At 39.9% G+C, this 26,126-nt stretch overlaps 3 protein-coding genes across 5 annotated transcripts in view; 2 read left to right on the top strand and 1 right to left on the bottom strand.

Moving 5' to 3' along the window:
* Positions 1 to 139: 139 nt before the first annotated feature.
* On the top strand, positions 140 to 3,328 carry znf593 (zinc finger protein 593). The gene is made up of 4 exons (XM_057859563.1): positions 140 to 206; positions 2,490 to 2,704; positions 2,836 to 2,898; positions 2,973 to 3,328. The coding sequence occupies exons 2-4, from the start codon at positions 2,505 to 2,507 to the stop codon at positions 3,097 to 3,099; spliced, it is 390 nt and encodes a 129-aa protein (XP_057715546.1). The 5' UTR covers positions 140 to 206; positions 2,490 to 2,504; the 3' UTR covers positions 3,100 to 3,328.
* A 2,457-nt stretch (positions 3,329 to 5,785) lies between these two features.
* selenon (selenoprotein N) lies at positions 5,786 to 20,045 on the top strand. Its single transcript, XM_057859506.1, has 12 exons — positions 5,786 to 6,149; positions 8,844 to 8,961; positions 9,031 to 9,161; positions 9,321 to 9,533; positions 9,621 to 9,745; positions 11,882 to 12,019; positions 12,098 to 12,179; positions 12,238 to 12,426; positions 12,485 to 12,590; positions 15,060 to 15,172; positions 15,263 to 15,364; positions 15,439 to 20,045. Exons 1-12 carry the CDS (start codon positions 5,961 to 5,963, stop codon positions 15,616 to 15,618), a joined length of 1,686 nt encoding a protein of 561 aa, XP_057715489.1. The 5' UTR covers positions 5,786 to 5,960; the 3' UTR covers positions 15,619 to 20,045.
* Positions 20,046 to 20,089: 44 nt separating this feature from the next.
* si:ch211-15d5.11 (nuclear receptor coactivator 7) overlaps positions 20,090 to 26,126 on the bottom strand; it is a 43,307-nt gene continuing 37,270 nt past the window's right edge. The window contains exons 13-16 of one of the 3 annotated variants that reach the window (XM_057859505.1): positions 24,090 to 24,242; positions 23,931 to 24,026; positions 23,777 to 23,850; positions 20,090 to 20,750 (exon numbers count right to left, since the gene is read on the bottom strand). In XM_057859505.1, the coding sequence (XP_057715488.1) occupies positions 20,615 to 20,750; positions 23,777 to 23,850; positions 23,931 to 24,026; positions 24,090 to 24,242 (459 nt within the window). In that variant the 3' untranslated portion in view covers positions 20,090 to 20,614. The remainder of the gene's footprint in view (positions 20,751 to 23,776; positions 23,851 to 23,930; positions 24,027 to 24,089; positions 24,243 to 26,126) is intronic. The other 2 variants (XM_057859503.1, XM_057859504.1) reach the window with 2 other exon arrangements.

Raw genomic sequence — 26,126 nt, forward strand, 5'->3', positions numbered from 1 at the left:
TGCATTTTATCAGTTTGAAAAATCAAATTTGACTTTAACATACATTTTTTATAGGACTAGCACTCCAAATATACTATAAGTATTTTTTTGTCATGAGAAATATTAATTTTACTGTACTTTTTCAACCGCATCCATACAGTGACGATTGCTCCTCCTTCTATCCGGAAGTAAACGAGTCCACTCCTTCCGGGCTGCACGTGGGTAAGGTAAGCAAACACTAAAGAAATGACGCCTAACAAAAAGAGATAAAAGGCTTTATTACAACGAAACACTTTGCAACAGTTTTTTTTTTTTTACACATAGCTTTAGTGTTTTCTGACACCTGATAGATGACTCGGATTGACTTTTCCAGTCGCTTCACTCACGCATTATTATGATGAATCTCTTTAGAATTATATAAAGGAATCCGATTCCTAATATTACATATAGCTGTAAGGTAAAAGTAACACAAGTCTTGTTATATTGTTCAAACTATGCACAAACCTTCACTGAACAGAACACAAGTTGTACTGTAATATATAACTTAGGGCAGGGGTCGGCAACCAGCGGCTCTAGAGCCGTATGCGGCTCCAGATTGCTGCCCCTGTTGCTGCCTGGAATTTTGTCAAAAATGTTTGAAAATGGAAAAAATAGGGGAGGGAAATGCATTTTTTGTTTTAATATGGTGTCTGTATGAGGACAAACATGCCACAAACATTCTTCTAATTCATTAATGTTTTACTGAAGTTAAACTTAATGCGGCATCATACAACAGAGTAGTGACGTGGTACGTCATTCTCTATACCTGCTCTATAGGATTTACTGCAGGGAAAATACACTTTTAGTCATAAAGGCTCATTATGAATTTGGAGTTAACTTAGTCATTTTCATAATTGGCTAATATAGATACATACAATATGTGTTGCCTTCATTTTAAGGCTTATAGGGCTTCCACTTTTTGCGGGTCCAGACATATTTGTGTTTTTTTTGGGTCCATATTATAAATCCAATATGGCTTTTTCAACACTTTGGGTTACCGACCCCTGACTCAGGGTGACCATATTTTGATTTTCAAAAAAGAGGACACTCGGCCCAGCCTCAAGATACTTACATTTTACTTAAAGCGTGCCTCCTCCGCCTGGATAAGTTTATAACAAAATAATAGCTGTGTAACCAAAGACACACATTCTTAAAGATTACGCACCCAGCTTTATTATTCCTAAAATAATACAACAATAATAATGTTAGAAAATCCAGTTTTTAACAAAAAGCTCTTTTCCCTTTCCAGTGAAATAATCTAAATCAAATCGTAGCCTCAGAACAATGATAATTTAAACCAAGTTTAAGCAACACTAGGTAATTTTTCAACCTTTCTGAAATATTTTCATAACATTTGTGATATGTCGACTGACAACTAGTTGAATGAAACCTCTTTTATATCTTGTGGGGGTATGCATCGCTTTCTCCAGCTTTAATCAACTTTGAGGAGGGTGGCAGGAACCCTGCCACACAAAAAAACCCCCTAAAAATATGTTGACTGCTTTATGGCATACGTCACTTCGCCCTTTCCCCATTCATTATAAGGTGGAAGTCGATGCTCGTTAACGCTGATGAGTTCGGGTGGGGTGGTTAGCCACACGGTTGCCAACTGTCCTATGCTATTGTTTAGCCACAACTGGATTCATTACCTTATTACTTTTCATCCTTCACACAGCCACTGGAAAGAGGAATGTTGTTTAATACATCTGCAGGCGACCATCATGATTTTGCGACACTATGCGGCTGTGCGCTGGTCCCATGTCAAAACACTACCGCGTTTGTCCACCGGCGTCGCTAAAATCGACTAAAACTTAAAAGTTACCAAGTGTTGCTTTAACACAAAAAAAAACACGTCACTTTAATGTTTTGGTGTTTTTTGTTTTCGCACTTTGGGGGACGATTACAACAAGGTATTAGGTATTTTACTAGAGGCGTCAACACACAACGTAAATTACGTAGCTTCTTATTCAGCTACGTTAGCGCTATGTAATAATAATACAACTTGTATTCTCGTACTCTTAATTCAACATTTATTCTCATAGTATTAGTCATACTCCCCCTGGGCTATTGTAGCTGAATAAGCAGCTACGTACTTTAACCTAGCACGTTGCCTCTGGGAGCACGTCACAGACAGCACAGTACCGTAGTATTCTGTGCAAAGCGTCAGTCAATTTCAACACACGCTAATAGGTTCTGTGAAAAATATTGAAAACTGGACATTTTCATATATTTATAGAACTCCGCCGGACGGCCCTGGACAGGATGTAAAAAGTGGACGTGTCCTGGCAAAAGAGGACATTTGGTCACCCTATATGACTTCTCATGCACATAATGACAAAACCCATGAACCGCATTACCGTGACATAAACGTACCATACACAACAATAATTTTCTAATTTCCTCGTTCCCGTGCTTGAGTATTTCAATCCACCCTACTTAAACATGTTCTAATTTCATATTTCTCCTTGCAGCTCAGCTGTCTAATCATGGGGAAGTCCAAACAAACGAAAAACCACAATAATGGCAAAAAGAAAAACATTTCAAAGACGTGGAAGACAAAGCGAAGGACCAAAGACTTGGATGAGATCCACTCCGACATGAAGCCTGAAATTGCTGCCAAACTGCTTAATCAGGAGGTGGACTATGATGTGACGGGATGTGCACAGCACTACTGTTTACACTGCGCGTAAGTGGACAACCTTACTCACTGTAATGGTGGTGCATGAGGACTTTTTTGGATTAACTTAATGTAGATATTTTTGCAGTGCTGAAACCAACCGCTCAAGTTCTTGTTGGATAATACTATGTGTCTTGCAGGAGATATTTTGTGGATATGAAATCCTTAAAAGACCACTTCAAGACTAAAGTCCACAAGCGACGGTAAGCTTATGTTAGTTTTGTATGCTTTGAAATAGGCAGCATTCGAACTCTGAGCCTGTTTTTCCTTGAACCAGTTTGAAAGAGCTTAGGGAGGAACCTTACACCCAGGCGGAAGCAGAGAGAGCAGCCGGGATGGGCTCCTACATACCTCCAAAGACTGTGGAGGTGAAGACACAGCCTGTTGAAGAAGATATGTGCTAAGAAGTTCCTTCTCTGTGAACTGATATTTGGATTCACAAACGGCCAAAAGTCAAAATTGCACATTTTGTGAAATGGTGCTTTTGCAGACCGCTGTTTCATAACTGTCTATGTCAGCATCATGAAAGTATTGCTTATTATGAGGTAATACATAGTGAAAGTTGTGTAAATATGGGACATATGCAGAACCGTGTGGAGTGGTAATAAAGAGAGCCTGAACTGCCTTTGCACAAGGCAGATAAACTGGTGTTCTTTGTTAAATGAATTGCACACACCATATGCCAAGATAAAACATGTATTTAAGAGGTTTTTATATTCTCTGAGGAAACTGGATGAGAATTGAAAGTTGTTTTTTTGCAGGTATTTGAACAGACCTTTTACATCCTACATTTGAACAACTTTTTTCTACTTCTTACTCTGTAAAAATATGATTACCATAATTTTCAGACTATAAGCCGCTACTTTTTTCCATTTTGAATCCTACAGTTTGTTGATTTATTTGGTTTAATAAGTAGCACTTTATTTGACAGCGGCGTCATAAGGCCATCATAATTATGACATGACACTATCATGGGCATTACTGAATGCTTATGACAGATGTCATCCTAGTCATTAAGTGTCATCCAGAAAATTATGTCACTAACTCAATTTATGTCCAGCTTGGATCTTTATATCCATTCAAAAGTGGGATAATTTAAACACTAAATGACATCTGTTAAAAGGATTCATTAATGCTCATGATAGTATCATGTAATTATGATTGTCTAATGACAGTCTTATGGCGCCACTGTCAAAGTGTTACCAAATACTGTAACTTGCAATTAATGAAACAACTGGAACAGTAACTGACGAAATGATTATCACAATAATGAATTTTGATTATTTACATCTGTAGTGCTGCAATGCATGCTAGGAGGCATGTTGGACAGCAGCAGTGTTGACAGCAGAGGTTGACTTCACTTAGGGAGCAGTGATGGCCAAATGAAGCTTAACAAATTGGCTGCAAAGCTTCAGGGCGGTTCATTTGGTTTCATGACAGTCGTATGATACTGCTGTCAAACCAAGTGTTACCGGTTAATATCTTTGGTGTAAATTAGGACTGCAGCTATCGATTATTTTAGTAGTCGATTAATCGATGAACTAATTAGTTCGAGTAATCGGATAAACAAAAAAATGAAATACCTGAGCTGACCCTCAAACGGTATAAAAATAAATAAGGATCTAAGTACCACAAAATAACAATTGGATAACTTGCATAGCAAAAGTCAGCTAGCTTAAATGCTATAAAAACTTTTTTTTTTTTTTTTAAACAATGCTCTTAACAAATGGTTCAGACACATATTCCCACAAAAATTGGCTAAATATACCTTGAAACTAAATTACGAATGCATTATTATAAACATTAGCTCAAACAAAAACCTAGCTTATGTTGGTCTTAACACGGTGCAGCTGGATTTGGCCATGTAAAATGAGGCAGAGTAGAGGGCAGTGTATCCACCCAAGTCAATAAAACAAACCATTACAACGCCACTTTAATTAAACGAATACTCGAAGCGCCAAAATTTAATTTGAATCTTTTTTTTTAAATCAAATACTCGAGTTAATCAATTAATCGTTGCAGCACTAGTGTAAATATCCCATAATACAACGAGGACAGCTGCGGTTTATAGTCCAGTGCGGCTTATTTATGAACAAATGCCCCAGATAGCAGACCGACGTTGAAAAGATATTGGATTAACATTCTGCTGTCGATTTTATATCGTTGAATAAACGTCACTTTTGTTGTTTCAACGTTGAAATCCTTACAAAATCTAAATGTCATTTCGATTATTAATAATATTGGAACAACCCTGAATCAATGTTATGTTTTCGACCAAAACGACTGCTCATCCATAATTCAACGAGTTTTCAATCATATTTCCCAGTCAATCATAAATCAATGATTTGTCAACATTAGTCCATCAACTATAAAACAATGTTACCTCAACCATCGCCTGACATACCATAGAAAAACGTTTCAACGTCACTTGACGTTGAAAATTTCAATGTCAACCATACTGATGATTTTGATGGAAAATCAACGTTTATTCAACGTCGGTCAGTTATCTGTGGTAGTTTTCGTGTCAAATTTGGTGGGTACTGTGTAGCGGCCTATTGTCAGATGCGCCTTATAGTGCGAAAAGTACGGTACTTGGTTTTGTTTATTTTCAAGTGGTGATCAAAGCTATGTTCAACCATCGCTAGCATTTTACATGGAAAAAAAATGCAACATGAATTTGTTGAATACAGTACTTTTTTGTGTGAACAAGTGTTTTTTCCTTGTCCCAAGTTATCAAAACGAGCATTTCTTAAAGTTGCCACATTACATAACATTGCTGAAGAACAACTATTGGAAGCAGAAGCTGCAGATTCTGATCTTAAGTCCTCTTTGGCAGAGAAACATGTAATTTAAATTGTTTAGCAGAATTTCCTGGGAGGAAAAGACCCTACCCCTTTTAACAGTCACGGACGAATTATATTTACCTAGTGTGATTACTTTTCCGAAAACGTTCTTTCAAAATAAAAAGCTTAAAATGCAGTCAATAGCATGTTATGAAGGGATTGCGTTGTCCTTTCTTCATTGTCTTTTATTTTGAAAACACATAAGTGGAGCATCCGAGTTGTGGCTAGTTTCACTTGACCACTTAGCCAAAAAAATCCTCCAAGGATGTATGGCTAATTTGCAATTTTGCTAGCGGTCGTCTGGGAACTTCATCTCCCAGGAAGGACGTCCTTTTCCAGCGTCTCAACGAAGCTTTTTCAACAAAGGCGGTTCGACATTTTTTGGATGTTATCCGAGAAATATGCCTTTGTGGTAGGAGGGTATGGCGGCGGACGTTCGTAAAAATGAGACCCGCCAGGGTGAGCGCTGCGACGGCCAGAAGGGACACCCGCCTCGGGGCTCCGGCTCCTGGATCTCAACACGGGCGTGCACCCTGCTCCTGGTTTTTGCGGTTCCCCTTTTGGCTTGGGGCGTCAAGTACCACCAAGAAGCCCACCTCCTCAAGCGACACGTGAGCATTTGTGGAATTCTAATCATTTTATTTTGATCCCATAATATTTAGAATTAATATACTGTATACTAGGGTTGTGACAAAATATCGCTAAGGTGATATATATCGTGATACTTTGCATCCCAGAAGGTTATCGATTTGCTCATGCCAAGAATCGAGATATTGTTTTAAAAAGGTGTCAATGTTAAAAACAAGGGCATAGGTTTGCATAGGGATGGTAGGGACACAACACTACCAACTTTTCAGGATTCTCAAATTGTCCCCACCAACTTTTAGGCAACCTTATTTGCATTATATAGTGAGTTCCATTATAAAGGTAATTTAGGTTGTCTTCGCCCATGTCTCCTATTTCTCCCTTTCCACTTGCTGAATGTGCTGGTCCATTTTCCCCCTCAAACGAACATTTGATTGGCTGATGACTTGACCCCCACCACCACCATACAGACACACACGCACATTCATGCTGCCCCGACAGATTCTTTTTTCGCCCAGCAGCAGGCACTGTAAGTAATGTGAATAGGTGTCAATGTTGTGGACGTGAGGCAAACGCCACTAATTTTGCTACTGAAAGTCCGACCTGCATCAGAGTTACCATAACATTAAACTGTGTGAACTTGCTAACCTGCATCCATCAATTTTCCGAAGGTGGTTTAAGACTTTCACTTGAGGGATTCAAAGTTCACAGTTATTAAACAACCCATTTTTTGATATTGATTCCTATAAATTTGGTGTTCTGTGTAGTGCTGCAACGATTAACTCGAGTAATTGATTAGAAAAAAGATTCGAATTAAATTTTGCTGCTTCGAGCATTCGTTTGAATAAAGTGGTGTTGTAATGGTTTGTTTTGAAAGTGTTTGCATTTAGTTTTATTGATTTGTGTGGATACACTGCCCACTGTGGCAACAGTGAATACGACATAACTCATTTACCATGGCTGAATCCAGATGCTCCCTGTTAAGACCAACATAAGCTCAATTTGGTTGAGCTAATGTTTTTTTTAATGCATTTGTAATTTAGTTTATAGGTATATTTAGCTGTTTTTTTTTTTGTGGGAATATGTGTTTGAACTATTTGTTAAGAGTATTGTCAAAAAAAAATGTTAGCATTTTATAGCATTTAAGCTAGCTGACTTTTGCTACAGTCATACAGTGGTATGAAAAAGTATCTGAACCTTTTGGAATTTCTCACATTTCTGCATAAAACCACCATCAAATGTGATCTGATCTTTGTCAAAATCACACAGATGGAAAAAACAGTGTCTGCTTTAACTAAAACCACCCAAACATTTATAGGTTTTCATATTTTAATGAGGATAGTATGCAAACAATGACAGAAGCTGAAAATAAGTAAGTGAACCATCACATTTAATATTTTGTGGCCCCACCTTTGCAGCAATAACTTCAACCATACGCTTCCTGTAGCTGCAGATCAGTCTGGCACATCAATCAGGACTAATCTTGCCCCATTCTTCTTTACAAAACTCCTTTAGTTCAGTCAGATTCCTGGGATGTTTTGCATGAATCGCTGACTTAGGTCATGCCACAGCATCTCAATGAGGTTCAAGTCTGGACCTTAACTTGTCCACTCCCGAACATGTATTTTGTTCTTCTGAAACCATTCTGAAGTTGATTTAAATCTGTGTCTTGTTGCAGCATCTATCCTCTTTTTCTGCAAAACATCCTGATAAACTTTTAAATTCATTCTTCCATTAATGATTGCAAGTTGTCAAGGCCATGAGGTAGCAAAACAGCCTCAAATTATAACTTCATACAAATCAACAATCCTTGATCGCAGGTCTTCAGATAGCTCTTTTGACCGAGCCATGATGCACATGAGACAATGCTTCTCATCAAGACATTTCTTACTAGGTGTGTGTTTTATAGTGGGCAGGCCAGCTTTAAACCACTTATCAGTGATTGGGCACACACCTGACTTATAATGTTTGGTAAAAATTGGTTTTAACTGCTCTTTAAGTCCCCTTAGGCAGAGGGTTCACTTACTTATTTTCCCCCCTTTTGCCATTGTTCGCATGCTATCCTCATTAAAATTTGAAAACCTATAAATGTTTGTGTGCTTTTAGTTAAAGCAGACGATGGTTTTACATCTGTGTGATTTTGACGATGATCAGATCACATTTGATGGTGATTTAATGCAGAAATGTGAGAAATTCCAAATGGTTCAGATACTTTTCATACCACTGTATGTAAGTTAGCCAATTGTTCTTTTGTTGTACTTAGATCCTTTTTCATGTATTTTAAACCATTTGAGGCTCAGCTCAGATATTTTCATTGTTTATGTTCCTTATCCGATTACTCGATTATTCGAACTAACCAGTTCATCGATTAATCGACCACTAAAGTAATCGATAGCTGTGGCATAGACGCCAAATTAGCAGTTAGTTCAGCCCATTGTGTGTTTACAAGGGGTGTGCCTTTTATTCATCCCAGCTGGTACAACTCAGTGTTGGTCTTGTGCTCCCCCTCTACCAACCATTGTGTATTTGGCGGTCAACATGTGTTTGAGACGTAGCCTGACTGGATAGAACTCGCGCCAAAGAATCTGTGGCCTTAAAGCAGATATTTCCCATTCTTTCCACTTTTCATCACAGCAGTAACAAAAGCTTTGTTGCAGAGTGCATTGACAAAGAAGTCACTCTAGTATGGCTAATGAATACGTGTCTGCTACCCCCATTAGGAGGACAGTGTTCGAACTCTGGGTGCCGAGGGGCTTTTTCTCTTCTCTTCGTTAGACACGAATCATGACCTCTATCTCAGTCCAGAGGAGTTTAAACCGGTTGTGGAGAAACTCACAGGTAGCGCCATTTTTACTTAACTTAATGATCTTTGATGATAAATGACATCTTCTTCCTGTTTTTCAAAAGGGATCACACCACCGGGGGATATTGAAGAGGTGGTGATAGAAGACCCAGATGGGGAAACTATAACACTGGAGGCTAGAATGGAGCCTCTACTTATGGACTCCATGACAAAAAGCAAAGATGGCTTTCTTGGGGTAAGAGCAACAATTGCAAAAAAAAAATAGAGCCATATTTAACTCTATGAAATAAAATAGATAAAACATAACAGACCTGTATGGAAAACTTCACAGGTGAACAAGTTCAAGGCAAAGTTCACCACTTTGTGAACAACTGCGTGGTTTTATATGTTGCAGGTCTCTCACAGTTGCCTGAGCGGGTTGCGCTCATGGAGGAGTCCGGCCGTGCCTTCTTCTACCTTCTTTGCCAGCCAGTTCAAGGTTTTCCTCCCTCCCAAGAACAAACAGGAGGTAGGAGACACCTGGTGGGTGATACCCAGCGAGCTTAACATCTTCACCGGGTACCTGCCCAACAACCGCTACCATCCTCCCACGCCAAAGGGCAAAGAGGTATATTTAAAAAAAAAAAAAAAAACATTTTTTTTCCAGTTCCAGGTAAAATAAATGTTATATTTTGCACTTTTGCTCTCGCTGCAGGTCTTCATTCACTCACTGCTGAGCATGTTTCACCCCCGACCCTTCATCAAGTCTCGCTTCTCACCTCAGGGCACCATTGCGTGCATACGTGCCAGTAACGACTTCTATTATGACATTGTGTTCAGGTAAAGAGAAACACAGTATGATGCAATATGTGATTTGAAAATTGTCTTCATCCACAGTGTCATTTTTTAAAACTTATTTGCTGTCTTTGACATCTACCATTAATATTTTTCAAAGAACATAGAGTGGGGAAAATAGGTATTTGAACACCTTAGAAATTATAGACGGGTTTGAAATTTTCATGGTAGGTGCTTGTTCACTGTGAGAACAAAATCCAGAAATCACAGTGTATGATTTTTTAACAACTTATGTATTATAGTGCTGCTAACAGGTATTTAAACACCTGACAAAATCAATGTCAATATTTAGTACAATAGCTTTTACTTCCAAAGGTCAAACGTTTTCTGTAACTTTTCACCATGTTTGCACAGGCTGCAACAGGGATTTTGAACCACTGCTCCACACAAATCCTGTCGAGATCAATCAGGTTTCTAGACTGTGGCTGAGAAACACTGAGTTTGAGCTACCTCCAAAAATGTTCTATTGGGTTCGGGTCTGGAATAGGGGTGTGACAAAATATCAAAATGGTGATAGATCGTGATACTTTGTATCCCAAAAGGTTATCGATATGCTCCTGCCTCGAATCGAGATATCGTTTTAAAAATGTGTGAAATCTAAAAAAAAAACGTCCCCTCTTGCTATCCCTGAAGGCTGGTTGATGGGTGCATGGGTGGCCCAGGGGACCACCCTGGATCCTGGGTGGGGGGAGGGGGGCGATGGCTCCTTTGCTCGGCTGCTGGAGGAGAGATGGGCTGTGCTGACCCCCCCCCCCCCAGCTCCCGCCCTCCCTCCTCAGGCTGGCTGGGTGGGGGCCGTGGCCCTGGGTTGGCGCCCGCGTGGCGTCTCCGCTCGTTTGCGTGGCTGTCGCGCGCCTGGTGGGGCTTGCATGCAGCTGGATGTGATGGGGCGCGCTCGGGTGTGGGGTCCCGGTGCCGGGATTGGCGATTGGGTGGCGTAAGGTCGGTCGCCAACTGGCTTACACTCACAAGGGATTCACACGATTACTGGGTTCTAGATCACAGAGCTGGTTTATGTACCCTCTACCCCTTTCAATCACTTATCTTATAGACTCCGCCATCCCCCTCTTTCCCTGGTTAACAGGCCCCCCACATGGTGTCAACCGGAAATACATCTAGCTGACGATAGCAGCAACATATTAGTAGTTAGCGTAGACGTTCAATGTATTTCTTGTTGTAGTTTGTGTTTCTTTTCTTTCTTCTCGTGTTTCTTCTGTTCCCCCATACCCCCTTCCTGTTCGCTGCTTTGTCATAATAAACGAGGTATGTTGAATGATCACAATGGGAGTATGTAAGACTCTAAACGTGAGATATCAAAACTGTTCAGACCATCCAGGCAGTTAGACTTCCATTCTCCGTGTCAAACAGCTGAACAGGACAGGTTTTAAAAATAAAAAAAAAAGGAAAGAAAATGGTGATCCCAGCTACTTTCAGGTCATTGACCAGTTCCTCTTGTGTACTTCTTGGCTGATTACTCACCATTCTTAGGGTCATTGAGACCCTACGAGGTAGATCTAGCATGGAGCATCAGTCGGAGGGAGATTGACACATGCTTGGCTTCCTCCATTTTCTAATAATTGCTCCAACAGTGGATCTTAGATGACCAAGCTGCTCGGCAATTGCCCCGTAACCCTCTCCAGCCTTGTAGAGTTCTACAATTGTCTCTGGTGTCTTTGGAGAGCTTTTTGGTCTTGACCATGTTAGTAACTGGAGTCTTTCTGATTGTATGGGGTGGACAGGTGTTTATATTTAGCTCACTGCCTCAAACAGGTAAAAAAGTCGGGCTCAAAAAGTCTAAACTCCACTCCACTTATTCGTTGGACTTATTAAAGGCGACTAACAGGTCTTTAGACTCACAATTCTAGCTAATAGAAAGGTGTTCAAATAATTATTTGCAGCAGTGTAATACAAATAAATTGTTTTAAAAATCATACACTTTGATTTCTGGATATTTTTTTTTCTTTACATTGTCTCTCTCAGTGGACAAGCACCTACCATGAAAATTTCAAACCCGCCCATCATTTCTAAGTGAGAGAACTTCGAAGGGTGTTCAAATACTTATTTTCCTCACTGTAGATGAACTGTTTAGATCATATCGTTGTCCTACATCTCCACAAACAGGATTCACGCCGAGTTCCAGCTCAACGACGTCCCAAATTTTCCCTTCTGGTTCACGCCGGGCCAATTTGCAGGCAACATCGTCCTGTCGAAAGACGCCTCTCACGTGCGACACTTTCACCTCTACGTCCCCAGTGACAAGTAAAGCCCTCTTAAGATTTTCATAGTGTAACTCTGCACGTTGAAGTAATTCTACTGTATTTTTTGCAATCATCACAGGTCTCTGAATGTCGACATGGAATGGCTGTATGGCGCCAGCGAGAGCAGCAACATGGAAGTGGATATCGGGTACCTTCCACAGGTAAGGTCTTTCTACTTGGAGTTCAAGGCACGTTTCTTAACGTGACATTGTTTCCCAGCTGGAGCTGCGATCCACCGAGCCATCGACTCCTTCCGTCATAATGGACGAGAACGGCAACATCATCGACAGCCGATCAGGCAGCGCCGATCCGATCCGTTTCGTCTTTGAGGAGATTGACTGGCGCTCCGAAATCGATCGGAAAGAAGCCGACCGTCTCCTGGAGGTCACTCTATATCCCTTCAAAAAGGTAAATGCGACACCGTCATTATGTTAATCATGATACTTAAAATTGTGATGTACTGCAGGTTTCCTACCTACCTTTTTCGGAGGCCTTCCAGAGAGCCGAAGCAGAGAAAAAGTTGGTGCATTCCATTTTACTTTGGGGAGCGCTTGATGACCAGTCCTGCTGAGGTAAGACTAATAAAGGTAGTCCCCGGGTTACGAAGTACTCGACTTACGCGATTTTGACTTTATGACGCCAGTCTCGTCCGCTATTTTGTCTCCAGTCGTTGTTTTTTAAATCACATAAACAGTACCTTATCGTACCACAGTACCTTATTTTTTACTTTATTAATATGAAGTGATTAGTCCTTGCTAAACATGAGGTTGTTCAGCTTTAGACATCAAACAATAGTGCTTTTTGAAGCCTTTTACTTCCTTCACTTTTGACAATTTGTAAAGCTGTAACACACATGTACAGTTATGTTCAAAACGACACACATTTTAACAATAAAGCACTTGACACAAAACAATTGGTGTTCAAACGTCCATCTAGACTGATTAATATTTAAATATAGTAGATTAAATTAGCTTAATTTGATTAACCAAACTCTGCTATCTAAAATGCTACGAATGCTAATGTAATTACAATTCTCATTGCAAATCGCTCACACGTAACTCCACAAACTATAGCTGTAAACTTAATTACAAATGCATCCCCAAACATATTTAGCTGAAACAACTTACAGCCTGATGTGGGCCAAACCAGAGCGCAGCTGTCCTTTATCCATGTCAGACGGGCGTCTGCTCCTCAGTCATACAAGGCGACAGTCCAGCAAGACCCAACGATGTCACCAGAGGGCAGTGTATCCGCCATCATTACACAAAATACAATGATTTGGATTTTTTGGATAGTTATTTGGGGGTACTTAAAGGCTTAATTCCGATTTACAAGGAAATTCGGTTTACTTCGCCAGCGTAGGAAAACAGAATTAATTCGTAACCCGGGGACTACCTGTAGCTTGAACATATGACATACAATCATATTAAGCACTAAAAATGTTTGTCATTGTTCAAAAGTGTTACAAATTTGTATGTTAGAAAGCGCTGTAGTCAATCACTATTAGTGATGTGACAATATATCGAAAAGCTGATATATTGAGATTAGTGTTGCAACGATTAATCGATTAACTCGAGTATTCGATTAGAAAAAAATATTCGACTTAAATTTTGTTGCTTCGAGTATTCGTTTAATTAAAGTGGCGTTGTAATGGTTAATTTTGAAAGTGTTTGCATTTAGTTTTATTGATTAGGCTGGAAACACTGCCCTCTGGTCTGCCTCTTTTCACATGGCTGAAGCCAACTGCTCCAAGTTAAGACCAACGAAAGCCAAGTTTTTGTTTGAGCTAATGTTTTTTAATGCATTCATAATATAGTTTATAGGTATATTTAGCCGTTTTTTGTGGCAAATTGTGTCTGAACCATTTGTTAAGAGGATTGTATAAAAATTAATTAAAAAACTAGCATTTTATAGCATCTAAAATAGCTGACTTTTTCTATGTGAGTTGGCCAATTGTTCTTTTGTTGTATATAGATCCTCATTTTTGACCCAAAAAAATTCATACCGTTTGAGGCTCAGCTGAGGTATTTTCATTTTCATTCATTCATTCATTTTCCATGCCGCTTTTTCCTCACGAGGTTCGCGGACCCTTATCCAATTACTCGAACTAACTAGTCTATCGATTAATCGACTACTAAAATATTCGATAGCTGCAGCACTAATCGAGATACTTTGTAGCCCAAAAGGTTATCACTCTGCTCCCACCAAGAGTCGATATATCGTTTTAAAAAGGAGTCAATTTGTTTAAAAAACAAAACAAAACAATAAAGAACCAACAAGTTGCTACCAAAATCTACCACCATAATAGTGTCTCATTTAACTCTATGGCTGCCATTAATGGCGCTTGACGCCCAATCCATTAAGCCTGGGAAGGGTGAATAAATGTTCGTTCATTCGAAACTAGAGCATTCGCAGCCACTCTTTCCGATTTTCGGGGCTTTTACAGGTCACTTTTTATTCATTTTTGGGCATTCACAGGTCATTTCCTGTGAGTTTGAGTCACTGCCTATTAATTCCTGGGTCTTTTCCTGTTTTGTAACCCAAAATCAACAGGAAGTGACTGAAAATCTACAGGTAATGACCTGAAATAGCCCAAAATGACCTCATTTCCTGGCATTGAGGGTGATGAAGAAATGATAGGTTATGAGTATTTACTTAGTCCAAACACTTTACAATATATTTTTCTGCAGGAACATGGACAAAAAAAGCTCGTCTGTGGCAATGATGTAATGGCATGACTAGAAACCTAGCATCTAATTAAAATGGTGTAATTTCATATTTATATTGCTCATAGCCCCACAGTAGCTTATAATAGGACAACTGAAGGCGTACATTTCAAAGTGAGTGTCTAAAGACTCATTCAGGAAGACCATAGCTCAGTAAACATCTCCATTTTTCTTTTTGTAGCATTAAGAGCCAAACTCCTGAATTCATCTTCATTTGCAGCAGTTCCACTTAACAACAACAACTTTAAGCATTTACACAAACAGTTTTGCATGTATGAAATGTCGGAATGTCTCTCACTTATTTCTGGTCTTAAGGTTCTGGGCGAACTCTCCGGGAGACCGTCCTGGAAAGTTCGCCCGTTCTGGCTCTGCTCAACCATAGCTTTGTGAGCAGCTGGTCTCTGGTCAAAGAGCTGGAAAACATACAGGTAAGAACTCTTTCAGGAACCGTACACTGGCAATTAAAGGAGATCCAGTTTTCCTACCAACAATTTTCCTATTTTGTTTCTCTGCTTCAGGCTAATCAGCAGAGCCCCGACCTAAGTGAAAAGGCTAGCTTGCACCTTGACAAGTATACCTTCCCTGTGGAAATGATGGTTGCCCTGCCCAACGGAACCATTGTAAACAACCACTCTTTCCTCCAGTAGAAATTTGTCACTTAATTCACCAAAACTCAAGTGCTGTCTTTTAACAGGTCCATCACATGAATGCAAACGTCTTCTTGGACCAGACGTCGATGAAGCCTGACGAAGGCGAGCAGATGGAGGGAACCACTTTCAGCTTCTCTGGAGGGTTTGAAGACCCCTCTACTTCCACTTATATCAGTTTCCTCAAGGAGGGACTGGAGAAGGCTAAGCAGTTCCTGGAACAGTAGAGCATGTGTATTCACATGTGCGTTTCTTCATTCCTGTGGCTAATGAGGTGTGATAAGTTATAACTGGTGAAGAACTGAGAGTTCCTCCTCATTCTGGCATTATTTTTGAGCGTTGTGATGAAAATCGACTCACCATGCACATTCACAGCCTTTAGAAGTGTAGCCTCCAGGCGCTTTTCAGCAGTTTGTGATAGTTCTGCCCGAAAGCCCTTGTAAGGCCGGGCAGAACTTGATGTAGTTGCTGATGAAGCCTGATGGAAACACACCAAGCTTGCACTCTCTCAACTGATGCAGCAGATCCAAGAATTCAAACATGTTCAGAATATTTAAGCTTGTACTTATTTAATACCTTCTGGAGAAGTGAGTTTTCCCTAATTAGTTTTATGTATTTAACATGCATTTTGTTATGTTAGCTGTGGGGGGGAGGGTTTACGCTACACCAAAGATTGTTATAATTTATACCAGTTGCCTCGCGCCTTCAGAATGACCCCAGAAATCAGTCTGAAAAGCTGTTTGCTTCATACAGATTCATCTCAAAACAAATATCAGAGTGATACTAAGGGCGCTTTCACATTAGACCAAGAGGACCAGGGTCCAGTTGGAGAGATACCTTGCTACAACACTTGCAAATGACATGTTAAAAAGGTTCAGCATTCACAATGCGCCAACCGAGCTTTCTGAGTAGCATCACATGGATGAAAGGTGCACTCATTGATTGGACAAATAGAAAATACCTCCCCAGCGGCAGGGTCGCTCCCTCCCGACTTGATGTTGAGCGAACGAGTACCGTAAGTTTCGGACTATAAGCCACCACCCACCAAATTTGACACGAAAAGGCATTTGTTCATTGATAAGCCGCTCCAGACTATAAGCCACAGCTGTCCTCACTGTATTATGGGATATTTACACCAAAAGATATTAACCAGTAACACTTTACTTGACAACAGCATTATAAGACTGTCATAACACCAAATGAACCACCATGAAGCTTTGAACCAATTGGCTGCAAAACATGCTTCAAGAAGCTTAATTTGGCTATCACTGCTCCCTTGGGGGTGACAGTCCGCCTCTGCTGCCACCTGCTGTAAACACGGTTGTCGTCCAACATGCCTCCTAGCATGCATTGCAGCGTTGCAGATGTAAATAATCAAAATTTATCAAACGATTAAATTTTTTAATCGAATTAATTACAGCTTAAAAATTAATTGTAATTAATCGCAATTAATACCATCTATAAAATATGCCATATTTTTCTGTAAATTATTGTTGGAATGGAAAGATAAGATGGATATATACATTCAGCATACCATACATAAGGACTGTATTTGTTTATCATAACAAGATGGCATTAACATTATTAACATTCTGTTAAAGCGATGGATGGATAGAGGGACTTGTAGTTCTTAAAAGAAAAATGTTAGTACAAGTTATAGAAATGTTATATTAAAAACCCTCTTAATGTTTTCGTTTTAATAAAATTTGTAAAAATTTCAATCAAAAAATAAACTAGTAGCCTGCCATTGTTAATGTCAATAATTACTTACACAACGCTCATGGGTGCTGAAGCCTATAAAATCAGTCGCACCCAAGCGCCAGCAGAGGGCGGCAAAACTCCATAAAACACAATTAACAAGTGGGCATTTCACTGTACTGTCATTTAAATCTGAGCGGGGCATGTGTTAATTGCGTCAAATATTTTAACGTGATTAATTCAAAAAATTAATTACCGCCCGCGATAATTTTGACAGCCCTAAAATTTATGTTCTGATCTAATCATTTCTTTACTGTTCCAGTTATTTCATTAATTGCTAGTTATGGTAAGCATTAATGCCCATGCTTGTGTCGCCATAATTATGATGGTCTATTTGCAGTCTTATGACACTGCAGTCCGAAAATTACGGTATATAAAAAATGCATAGGGCAAAATTAACCGTGAAACCGCGTGGTACCTCAAATCACACAGGCGTGCAAACGCTCTCACTTTCATGACTTTTTCGACTGTCAAATTGTCGCCACTTCCAGGAGAGCGAGACTCAGGGCCGCCCCGAGAGGCTCCGCCTGTCTCGGCCACTGTCACTCTCACACGCTACATTCACAGAGCTGCCAGCTTTTAGAAAAACCTAGGAGTGAGATTTTGTTGGGGGTGACCAAAATTTTGCCCCGTGAGAAATTGGATGTGTGGCGCGTGTGCGTGAGAAAACAGGCAATTGCGTGTGTCTCACGCTCAAAGCATGAGGGTTTGCAACGTAGTCCATCGTTAGCATTTGCTAACGATGGACTACATTAGCCTATTTGGTTGACCAATGTTACTAACCGTTATATATGCAGGAACAGCATGCAACACACAACTGCCACATTTGAACCTGATTCTGTGTATCAAATGCATCTGCTTAGCGCAGCAAAACAACATTTGGCCGGGGTGAATCGTCTGTCTTCTTGCCATTGTTGCCCTGCATGTAACGCTGCACATAAAGTAGCAAAAGCGGACCTTGCTCCTGTTGCATTACCAAGCGAAGCAAGGTGCGCTTAGAGCGGACCGAGACCCACAATTCCTGAGCGGACCGGAGATCGTTTTGTTTGGTCCGAGCTAGAGTTCGGATGAGTGTTCACATTTACAAAACAAAGCGGACTATCCGGGAAAAAAACTGGTCCATTTGAAATGGACCAAACAGGGCTAGTGTGAAAGCGCCTTGTAAATTGAAAGATAGAATGAATTTGAATGGAAACACCGTAATCCTATAACTTTTTGTACCATACAAATAAACTGTTTTGTCTTCATGTTTGTTTTTACAAACACTGCGATTTGTTTACATCCCATACACAGGTTAGCTTGCAAATGTGTCTGACAAACTGAAACAATGACAGATTTTAAAATTCTGTTCCGTCAGAAGCATTAATTTAACCATATTTGGTACGAGAGCCTTATTGGAATGTAAAGGATTATTTTTTTCATGGCAAATGAAAATGAAAATTTGCACATGCATACATACTTGGCGTAAATTTCGATAATTTTGTGACCTTGTGAAAAACCGTAAGAAAATGGCTCAGTGGTGCCCCCTTGAATTTTTCTAAAAGGCCTATCCTGTTGAAATGAAATTTGGTGAGTCGATACCTTGTGCAAAACTGCATTAAAAAAAAAGTCTTGGACCCATATTCCAAAACCGGAAACGGGAAATCGGGTATTTTGGATTGAATGTGAAATTTACATTGAATTACAGGGTGTATATCTGAGATATTGGCACCTCGGGAGTTAGTTGGATCCTCCTCAACATTGGTGAGACTGTTCATGAGACATAAGAGATCTTCAGTTATCAAAATGGTGAGTTTTCTTTCACGTGCCTGACCTGGGCGGGGTGCCAAAGTCGACCATTTTTTTGGGCAACACGTCAAATTCAGTAAATGACTAATAACTCCCTAACCCAAGATGCAGGCATGTTCATATCTGGCTTGTATGAAAGATATCCCAGCCTGAACGCGACTACGTTGAAATGTTACCCATTAGGCCTGGCGCCCCCTGCTGGGAACAGGGAACACCCTTTTGTACTGGACAGACTCCTCCAAGGGAAAAAAAATCAATTGACCTCAAACCTGCTTCAGGGGAGCCTGAAGACATGTGTTCATGTGCCTGATGAAAAATGTTGAGGTTTCGTTGAAGCAGAGGGGTCCAAACAGGAAAGTGAAAAAGACTGTCGCCACTTTGTCACGCCACAAATTTTGAACAGTCCAAACTTGGCAGACATACAAAATATATGTGCAAACTGCCCATGCTTGGTAAGCGTCTTACCCTGAAGAGTCCTGTAGGGGTCATTTGAATCAACTTTGCAGCGCCAACTAATGGCAGCAGAAAGTCACTCATTTTACAAATATAAGTCCAGTTCTTTTCAAGTGTGTCATTGTATTCACAAGACTTTTTTGTAATACTACATTTTAAGGCCCATGTCCACATGTCTGTCTGTTGCCGTGACAACCCTTTGTTAGCCATTAAAAGTAGATTTTTTCAGGGATTTAGGCAGCTTAGAGAGCCACGAAATTTGGTACACTTGGTCGAATTGGCCCAATTAGACCATTCATTTTGGTTTTGAACAAAGGCGTGGCTGCACAGCTCAGTAGCGCCTCTTTTTTTGCAGGACCCTCTTCAAAAGGGTTGTTTTTACCCCTAGGTGTGTGAATGCATTTCTAATCCCAAAAAAGAGGCAGGTTTCGCGTTAGGTTCTCATGAGATGAGAGGGAGACGATCTGCCACCACCCTGACCTGCGTGACGTCTGAGTTGCGCCAAAATGCGAGGGCCCGTTCAGTCCTGCTTGTAGGCCTAGTGATTATTGTAGTTGTAGAACTGCAGTTCTGCACTGCATCCAACTGACATGGCAATTCTAAAATGTTATGTTACATCAATGGCAGCTAATCAGTTAAATAGCCATGCAATTTGCAAAATATGACAAACCCAAGAGTCCAGTTCCGTTGATTAGCTTCTAGATGTAAAAGCATGCATAGTTTACTTGGGGAAAATCACCTTTTTTGATAAAATATTAGAACATACAAATGGCTCTAATATTGCAGCCAATGAGTCTAAATTCACTTTAAATCCACCCCCACAATGGAAAAGCAGCACCAGAAGTCAGCCTAAAATAAAGAAAATTATGATTAATTCTTAACACATGCCATCTGTTTTATTTTACCAGCCTCTTGACATGTAATGATGAGATCCTGTCAAGACAGGAGCATTAGAACACACATAATAATATATTTACAAACTGTGGCTTCCGGCATGAAGATGCAGAGCCGTTTGCATAATAAATAACTGATTCACACATGGAGCAAAGTCTCTGAGAGCATGCCCGCAGGAATGCGTCATCCATTAAATTGTCCCTCGTGGCAGCCAGCGCTCCAAAAGTTGACTCATCCTAATCCGTTCAACAGTGTGAATAAATCCAACTGTCCGACCTGACTGGTACTGTGAAATAACAGCCGGTGATAACTAGCAAAAGGTGGGACGCCTCAGCAAAATGTCCACACCTCCAGTTCCATGATCCGGAAGTCGTCTGTTTCTGAGAGGCAACAGTTATTGAAGGTGTAACAGGGGCTGCTTCGGCCAAGGTACAGATTCTCATCCACCCATAGACCAAAGTGACCGCTGCGGGGCAGAGAAAATTCATATGAAAATCTGTGAATAATATGTAATAGCTTATAGGGTACCTGGTACTCAAAGACTTGTAGGGTCTAATAAGCCACAATTGTTCTTGTCCTGCCCCCCCTCCCCACCTTAAAATCGGCTTATGGTTAAAAGTGGCGATTATTTACTATTTGTGTCTTTAGTGAGTCTTTTATTACATTTTCATTGCCTCAAAATACTTTTTGCATGTATTTCCCTTAGCATTGTGTTTTCTTGTGGTGGCATTTAAGCAGAGTGTTGATCTGTTGACCCCATTAGTCACATAGTGTATTTAAACCACCCTTATTTGACATATAAGTATTTTCTTACAGCATTTTTAGTACGTTCTTCTTATGTGCATCGAAACAAAAGTTGAAAGCTCACGGTAGTATTTTGAGTCATTTGGGACATTTTGGTAGAACTCCAGCATAAGCCTGTCGCAATATACAATGATAAAAATGAAGGCGGTAATTTTTCCGCTGCGATTTATTGCCTCGCGTGCGGCAGACGTGCTGTTAAAAGTTCGGATTTCTCGTTACCAACTGCGCAAAATGCATCTTCGTTCGAGGTCCGGCAAAAACTAGCGCCGGAGCCAATCGTTCCCATTATATCCTATTCAATGCATACCGGCCGCGTCAGTGCTCCGGAGTGACTGGACCATCTATGGCGCGCCGGTGTTGAGTGACATTTCACGCGGGGCGGCTATTTTTCGGCACAACGCCGGATATTTACAACGAAGTCCACTAAAACATTGTTACCGACTTGGCTGCTACGATCAACCTCGCTTTGACAACGAACAGCTGAATGAAATTAAGAGCGCTGTGCTTCAAACTCGTCCTGTTCATGAAAGTCGATGGTCATATGCTGGTGTTGTGTAGTAATGAGCAGACGTGACTTCAGCGGCGCTTGCTAACTCTTTTAATGCGCCATTGCGCACACACACTAGACATCATGAAATGGCAAACTAGATGTACTATGTCCCATGCCATTGGCTACGTAAGCCCAGAGTGATTATGGGACATGTAGTCCATATACTACATCGATGAATTCTAAACTGTCATGACTGAATGGAAGTTAAGAAGGCTAAATCTATCCATACCAGTGACTATAGATAATGTTGCAAATATTGTTAATTCAGTACGTGACACAGATGGATTCGGACCACAAATAGGATATCTTGCTCATGTAGTAAACCTAGCTGCCAAGAGAGCTGTAGCAATCAACAGTGTGCCCCGCCTCACTTTACAAACAGTAAAGATTGCATGATATGATGGCAATTTATTTTTTGCTCGTTAGCAAAAAAAAAAAAATATATATATATATATATATATACAGTGGTACCTCGACATACGATCGCTTCGACACACGATCTTTTCGACATCCGACGTAAAATTTGACTTGCCATTTGTTTCTACATCCGACGACATGCTCGAAATACGACGACATGACAGCACCGCAGACAAATGCACGGCAGATTTTCTTGTGTGAGAAATCAACACAAAAGATTTCAAAAAGGGTGGTGCAGGTGATGAAACAAAGAAAAAGGTGACGCTTACATTTTAAATGGAGTTGCAAATTATAGAAAAATATGAGCGTGGGGTGCGCATCCGTGAACTGGCTCAAGAATACAACTCCACGGTCCTCTTCCGACCACCGTTCGCCAGTCTTTATAAGTTAAACTGATAATTATTATTGTGGTAAAATCGCCAAAGAAATCGCCAGCTTTGCCACGTTTTTATCATTTATTTCACAACTTATTCAACACAAAACGCCTACTGTCTGCCGCAATTGACGGGGTTCTCAAGAAAACATTGAAAGGGAAAGTGAAACTCTTAAAGGGAAAGTGAAACGGTTTCTGGCACGATAGCCCCGTGGCGCGTTCAGGTACAGCAAAAAACATCCGCCACATTAGAAACCGATTTGTTACATTATTACAGGAATTATTGTATTATTATTATATTTTTCCGATTTTTATTTGTAATGTATTCGTTTTACTATGTGTAATTGACATTTGTAATAGTACCAGCAGTATTTATTAAGGATTTAGTGTAGGTTTTTGGGCTGTGGAACGAATTAATGGAATTATAATGTATTCCTATGGGAAAATCCTGCTCGACATACAACCATTTCGACTTACAAACAAGGTCCTGGAACGAATTAACTTCGTATGTAGAGGTACCACTGTATATATATATATATATATATATATATATATATACATATATATATATATATTTTTTTTTTTTTTACAGAGCATTAAATGTATTGAATCGGATCGAAAATCGTGTCCCTCGTATCAAAAATCGTACCGAACCATGACTTAACTGTATCGTTGGATCCCTATGGAACACCATTGCAGAAGCTATGACTAAATGCTTAAGTTATTAAGTGCAATTTTTTTTTTTTTTTTTTTAACACATTTTATTTATTCTGTGTTTCTGTGCGGTATCAATATTGTTGTTTTTTACTTAAGAGGCATGGTCTATTGTTTTTAATTGTGATTTCTTAAAAAGTATTTTTGAATTTAAGAGTAAATATTTATCGCGTTTAAATGGGTGTACTTGATCTATTAATATATACTGTATTCTCACTGTGTTATTGTAAATTGGTTAAAAAAAATTGGGGGTGGGGGGGCGCAATAATATCGCATATCGCAATAATTTATGAGAATAATTATCGCACACTAAAATTTGTTATCGCGACAGGCCTACTCCAGCAGCGTATCCCAGTGATGTCACCACCCTGCGATGTCAACAACAATGGCGTCCTAGGAGTCAAAACTAATTTTACACATTGTATAAAAAGAAAAACATCAAAAGGGGTTTTAATATCGAATTATTTTAACTTATACGAACGTTTATATTTTAAGAACAAGTCTTTATATCCATGGTACCCTTTATAGTATATGCGCCAAAGCATTTTTTAAATCACGAAATGGTAAAAAAAGTAATAATAGCAGATAAAATCTGCAAATAAGCGATTGCCAAACCGTTCGATATAAACTTTACCTTCCTCCGCCAATGGCGAATGAGTCTAAGTCCCCTTTAATGAAAAAGGAATTCTCTCCAGTCCATCTGAAGCACTGCGGGTACACGGAAAGTACACTTACCAACATGTTTTCAGTTCCCAACATCAGCCCATATTGCAAAACATGACAATGACCTTAAATCGAGGATGCAGCATGAAGAGAAATGTTTCTCCCGTTCCGTAAAACGCCTCACTGAGCCTTAGCGGGTGCGAGAGGAACGCCCCGAATACCTGAGGAAGCAAAGGAGACATTACGGCAAGCTCTTCTGAGATGCTGTAAAGTGGAGACTTCACCTCGTCCAGAGTATCTTTGATGACAAGCAGATTGGGCGAGTCCGCTTGGCTCACTTTGCGGTAGAGGGACTTGAGGCTGGAGCCGTGGCAAGACGTGCTGTACGCCAGCTGCCAGGTATAGCCCACTGTTTTGGGGGGCATCTCTTTGTACAGCTGAGTAAATAGAGCAAGATTTAAAAAAAATAATGAGGGCTAAAATAGTTGGACAAAAACTAACTTACTAGTTGAACAATTCCTTACTATAAGGCGCACCTAAAAGTCTTCATTTTTCTCAAAAGCAGACAGTGCGCCTTATTGTCCGATGCGCCTTATATATGCATCAATATTGGTTAATCATGGCATGACATTTCCTTTAGCGCAGCACCATTTAGTGGATGTCTCATGCAACCTCAACCACTACTACTACTACTACTACTACTGCGCCTTATAATGTGGTGTGCTCTATACAGTGGGGCAAGAAGTATTTTAGTTAGCCACCAATTGTACAAGTTATTTTACTTAAAAAGATGAGAGAGGCCTGTAATTATCTTCACAGGTATACCTCAACTATGAGAAACATAATGAGAAAATAAATTCCAGAAAGTCACTTTGTCAGATTTTTAAAGAATTTATTTGCAAATTATGGTGGAAAATAAGTATTTGGTCACCTACAAACAAGTAAGATTTCTGGCTCTTACAGAGCTGTAAATTCTTTAAGAGGCCTCTCTGTCCCTCACTCAATACCTGTATTAATGGCACATGTTTGAACTCATTCTCAGTATAAAAGACACCTGTCCACAACCTAAATCAGTCACACTCCAAACTCAACTATGGCCAAGACCAAAGAGCTTTCAAAGGACAAATCAGAAACAAAATTGAAGACGTAAACCTCGCTGGGAAGACCTAATCTGCAATAGGTAAGCATTTTTGTGTGAAGAAATCAACTGTGGGAGCAATTATTATGGAAAAACATGGAAAACATACTAGAGCTGAAACGAATACTCGAGCAACTCGAGTTTAAAAACTGATCCGAGTAATTTTATTGACCTCGAGGAATCGTTCAATTTTGCCAGCTCTAAGCATCACATTTTGCCCGGACTACTTTTAATGCGGGACAACGTGCTGACGTCACGTGCGTAGAGGACGAAGCAATAAAAAAAATAAAAATTTGCCGCAGCTGACAGCAGCTACAAACTACGCTGACGTTGCTAAAAACTATGCCCGCATGATGCTAGTTTGGTAGCAGGTAGTGTCCGATGAGTCTCATAGATATCGCATGCATTTAGGACTAGATGCGAAATGACAGACTTGGCCGCGTCTGGGCAGCGTTAGTAAACAGCCGCCATCTTTAAGCAGTAGACTTCTCAACGCTAATAAATATAACGTGACTGTCACTCGCTCATGTAACGTTAGCCCTTTGGAGGGCTAGGTTTCTATTGATTATGACCACTGTCGATGCATGGCTAACGTGTCTTACATACAGGCTTTATTTAATCTGTAAAAACATAGCGCTGTAGAGTGATGAGGGTGTAAAATTAAAACATAATAAAGCTACCTGTCAGTTTTAGCTCAGTAGTCATTGCTAAATAAAACACCAAGTAGCACTGGCCCCTAATATGCTCCAATACAGCAGGTATCATACATTTATTTTGAACACTGCAAAAACTCAAAATCCTATCAGGACTTAAAGTTTAGACTAACTTAAAACTAGCTTGACAGAAATGGAAATTAAATTGAAACACGTGGGGAAAAACACGTAGCTTTCAAATGATGTGTGCTTTCAAGCGTAATTATATTTTTAGGTAAGATTTTTTTTTTTTTTTTTTTTTTTTTAAGATCTAGAAGTTTTTTGAGTGAAAGCAGTGAATTTTTTTTTCTAGTCACATCAGAGCAGTGTTGTCACAGATTACTTAAAAAAGTAATTACTGATTACACCTCAAAAAAGTAATCTAATTACTTTACCGATTACTTTATCAAAGTAACTAAGTTAATTTAAAAGTAACTTATCAGTTACTTTTGACCAATTTTTCTCATTTTGCTGCCTCAACATAAAAATGA

The sequence above is a fragment of the Corythoichthys intestinalis genome, chromosome 15, assembly GCF_030265065.1.
Source record: "Corythoichthys intestinalis isolate RoL2023-P3 chromosome 15, ASM3026506v1, whole genome shotgun sequence".
Lineage (NCBI taxonomy): Eukaryota > Metazoa > Chordata > Actinopteri > Syngnathiformes > Syngnathidae > Corythoichthys > Corythoichthys intestinalis.

What these genes read in the sequence shown, in the direction of transcription:
- znf593 (XM_057859563.1), top strand. Translation starts at nt 2,505, where the DNA reads ATGGGGAAGTCCAAACAAACGAAAAACCACAATAATGGCAAAAAGAAA. An exon ending in CACTACTGTTTACACTGCGC is followed by an intron (nt 2,705 to 2,835) that starts GTAAGTGGACAA and finishes TGTGTCTTGCAG; the next exon opens with GAGATATTTTGTGGATATGA. An exon ending in ACTAAAGTCCACAAGCGACG is followed by an intron (nt 2,899 to 2,972) that starts GTAAGCTTATGT and finishes TCCTTGAACCAG; the next exon opens with TTTGAAAGAGCTTAGGGAGG.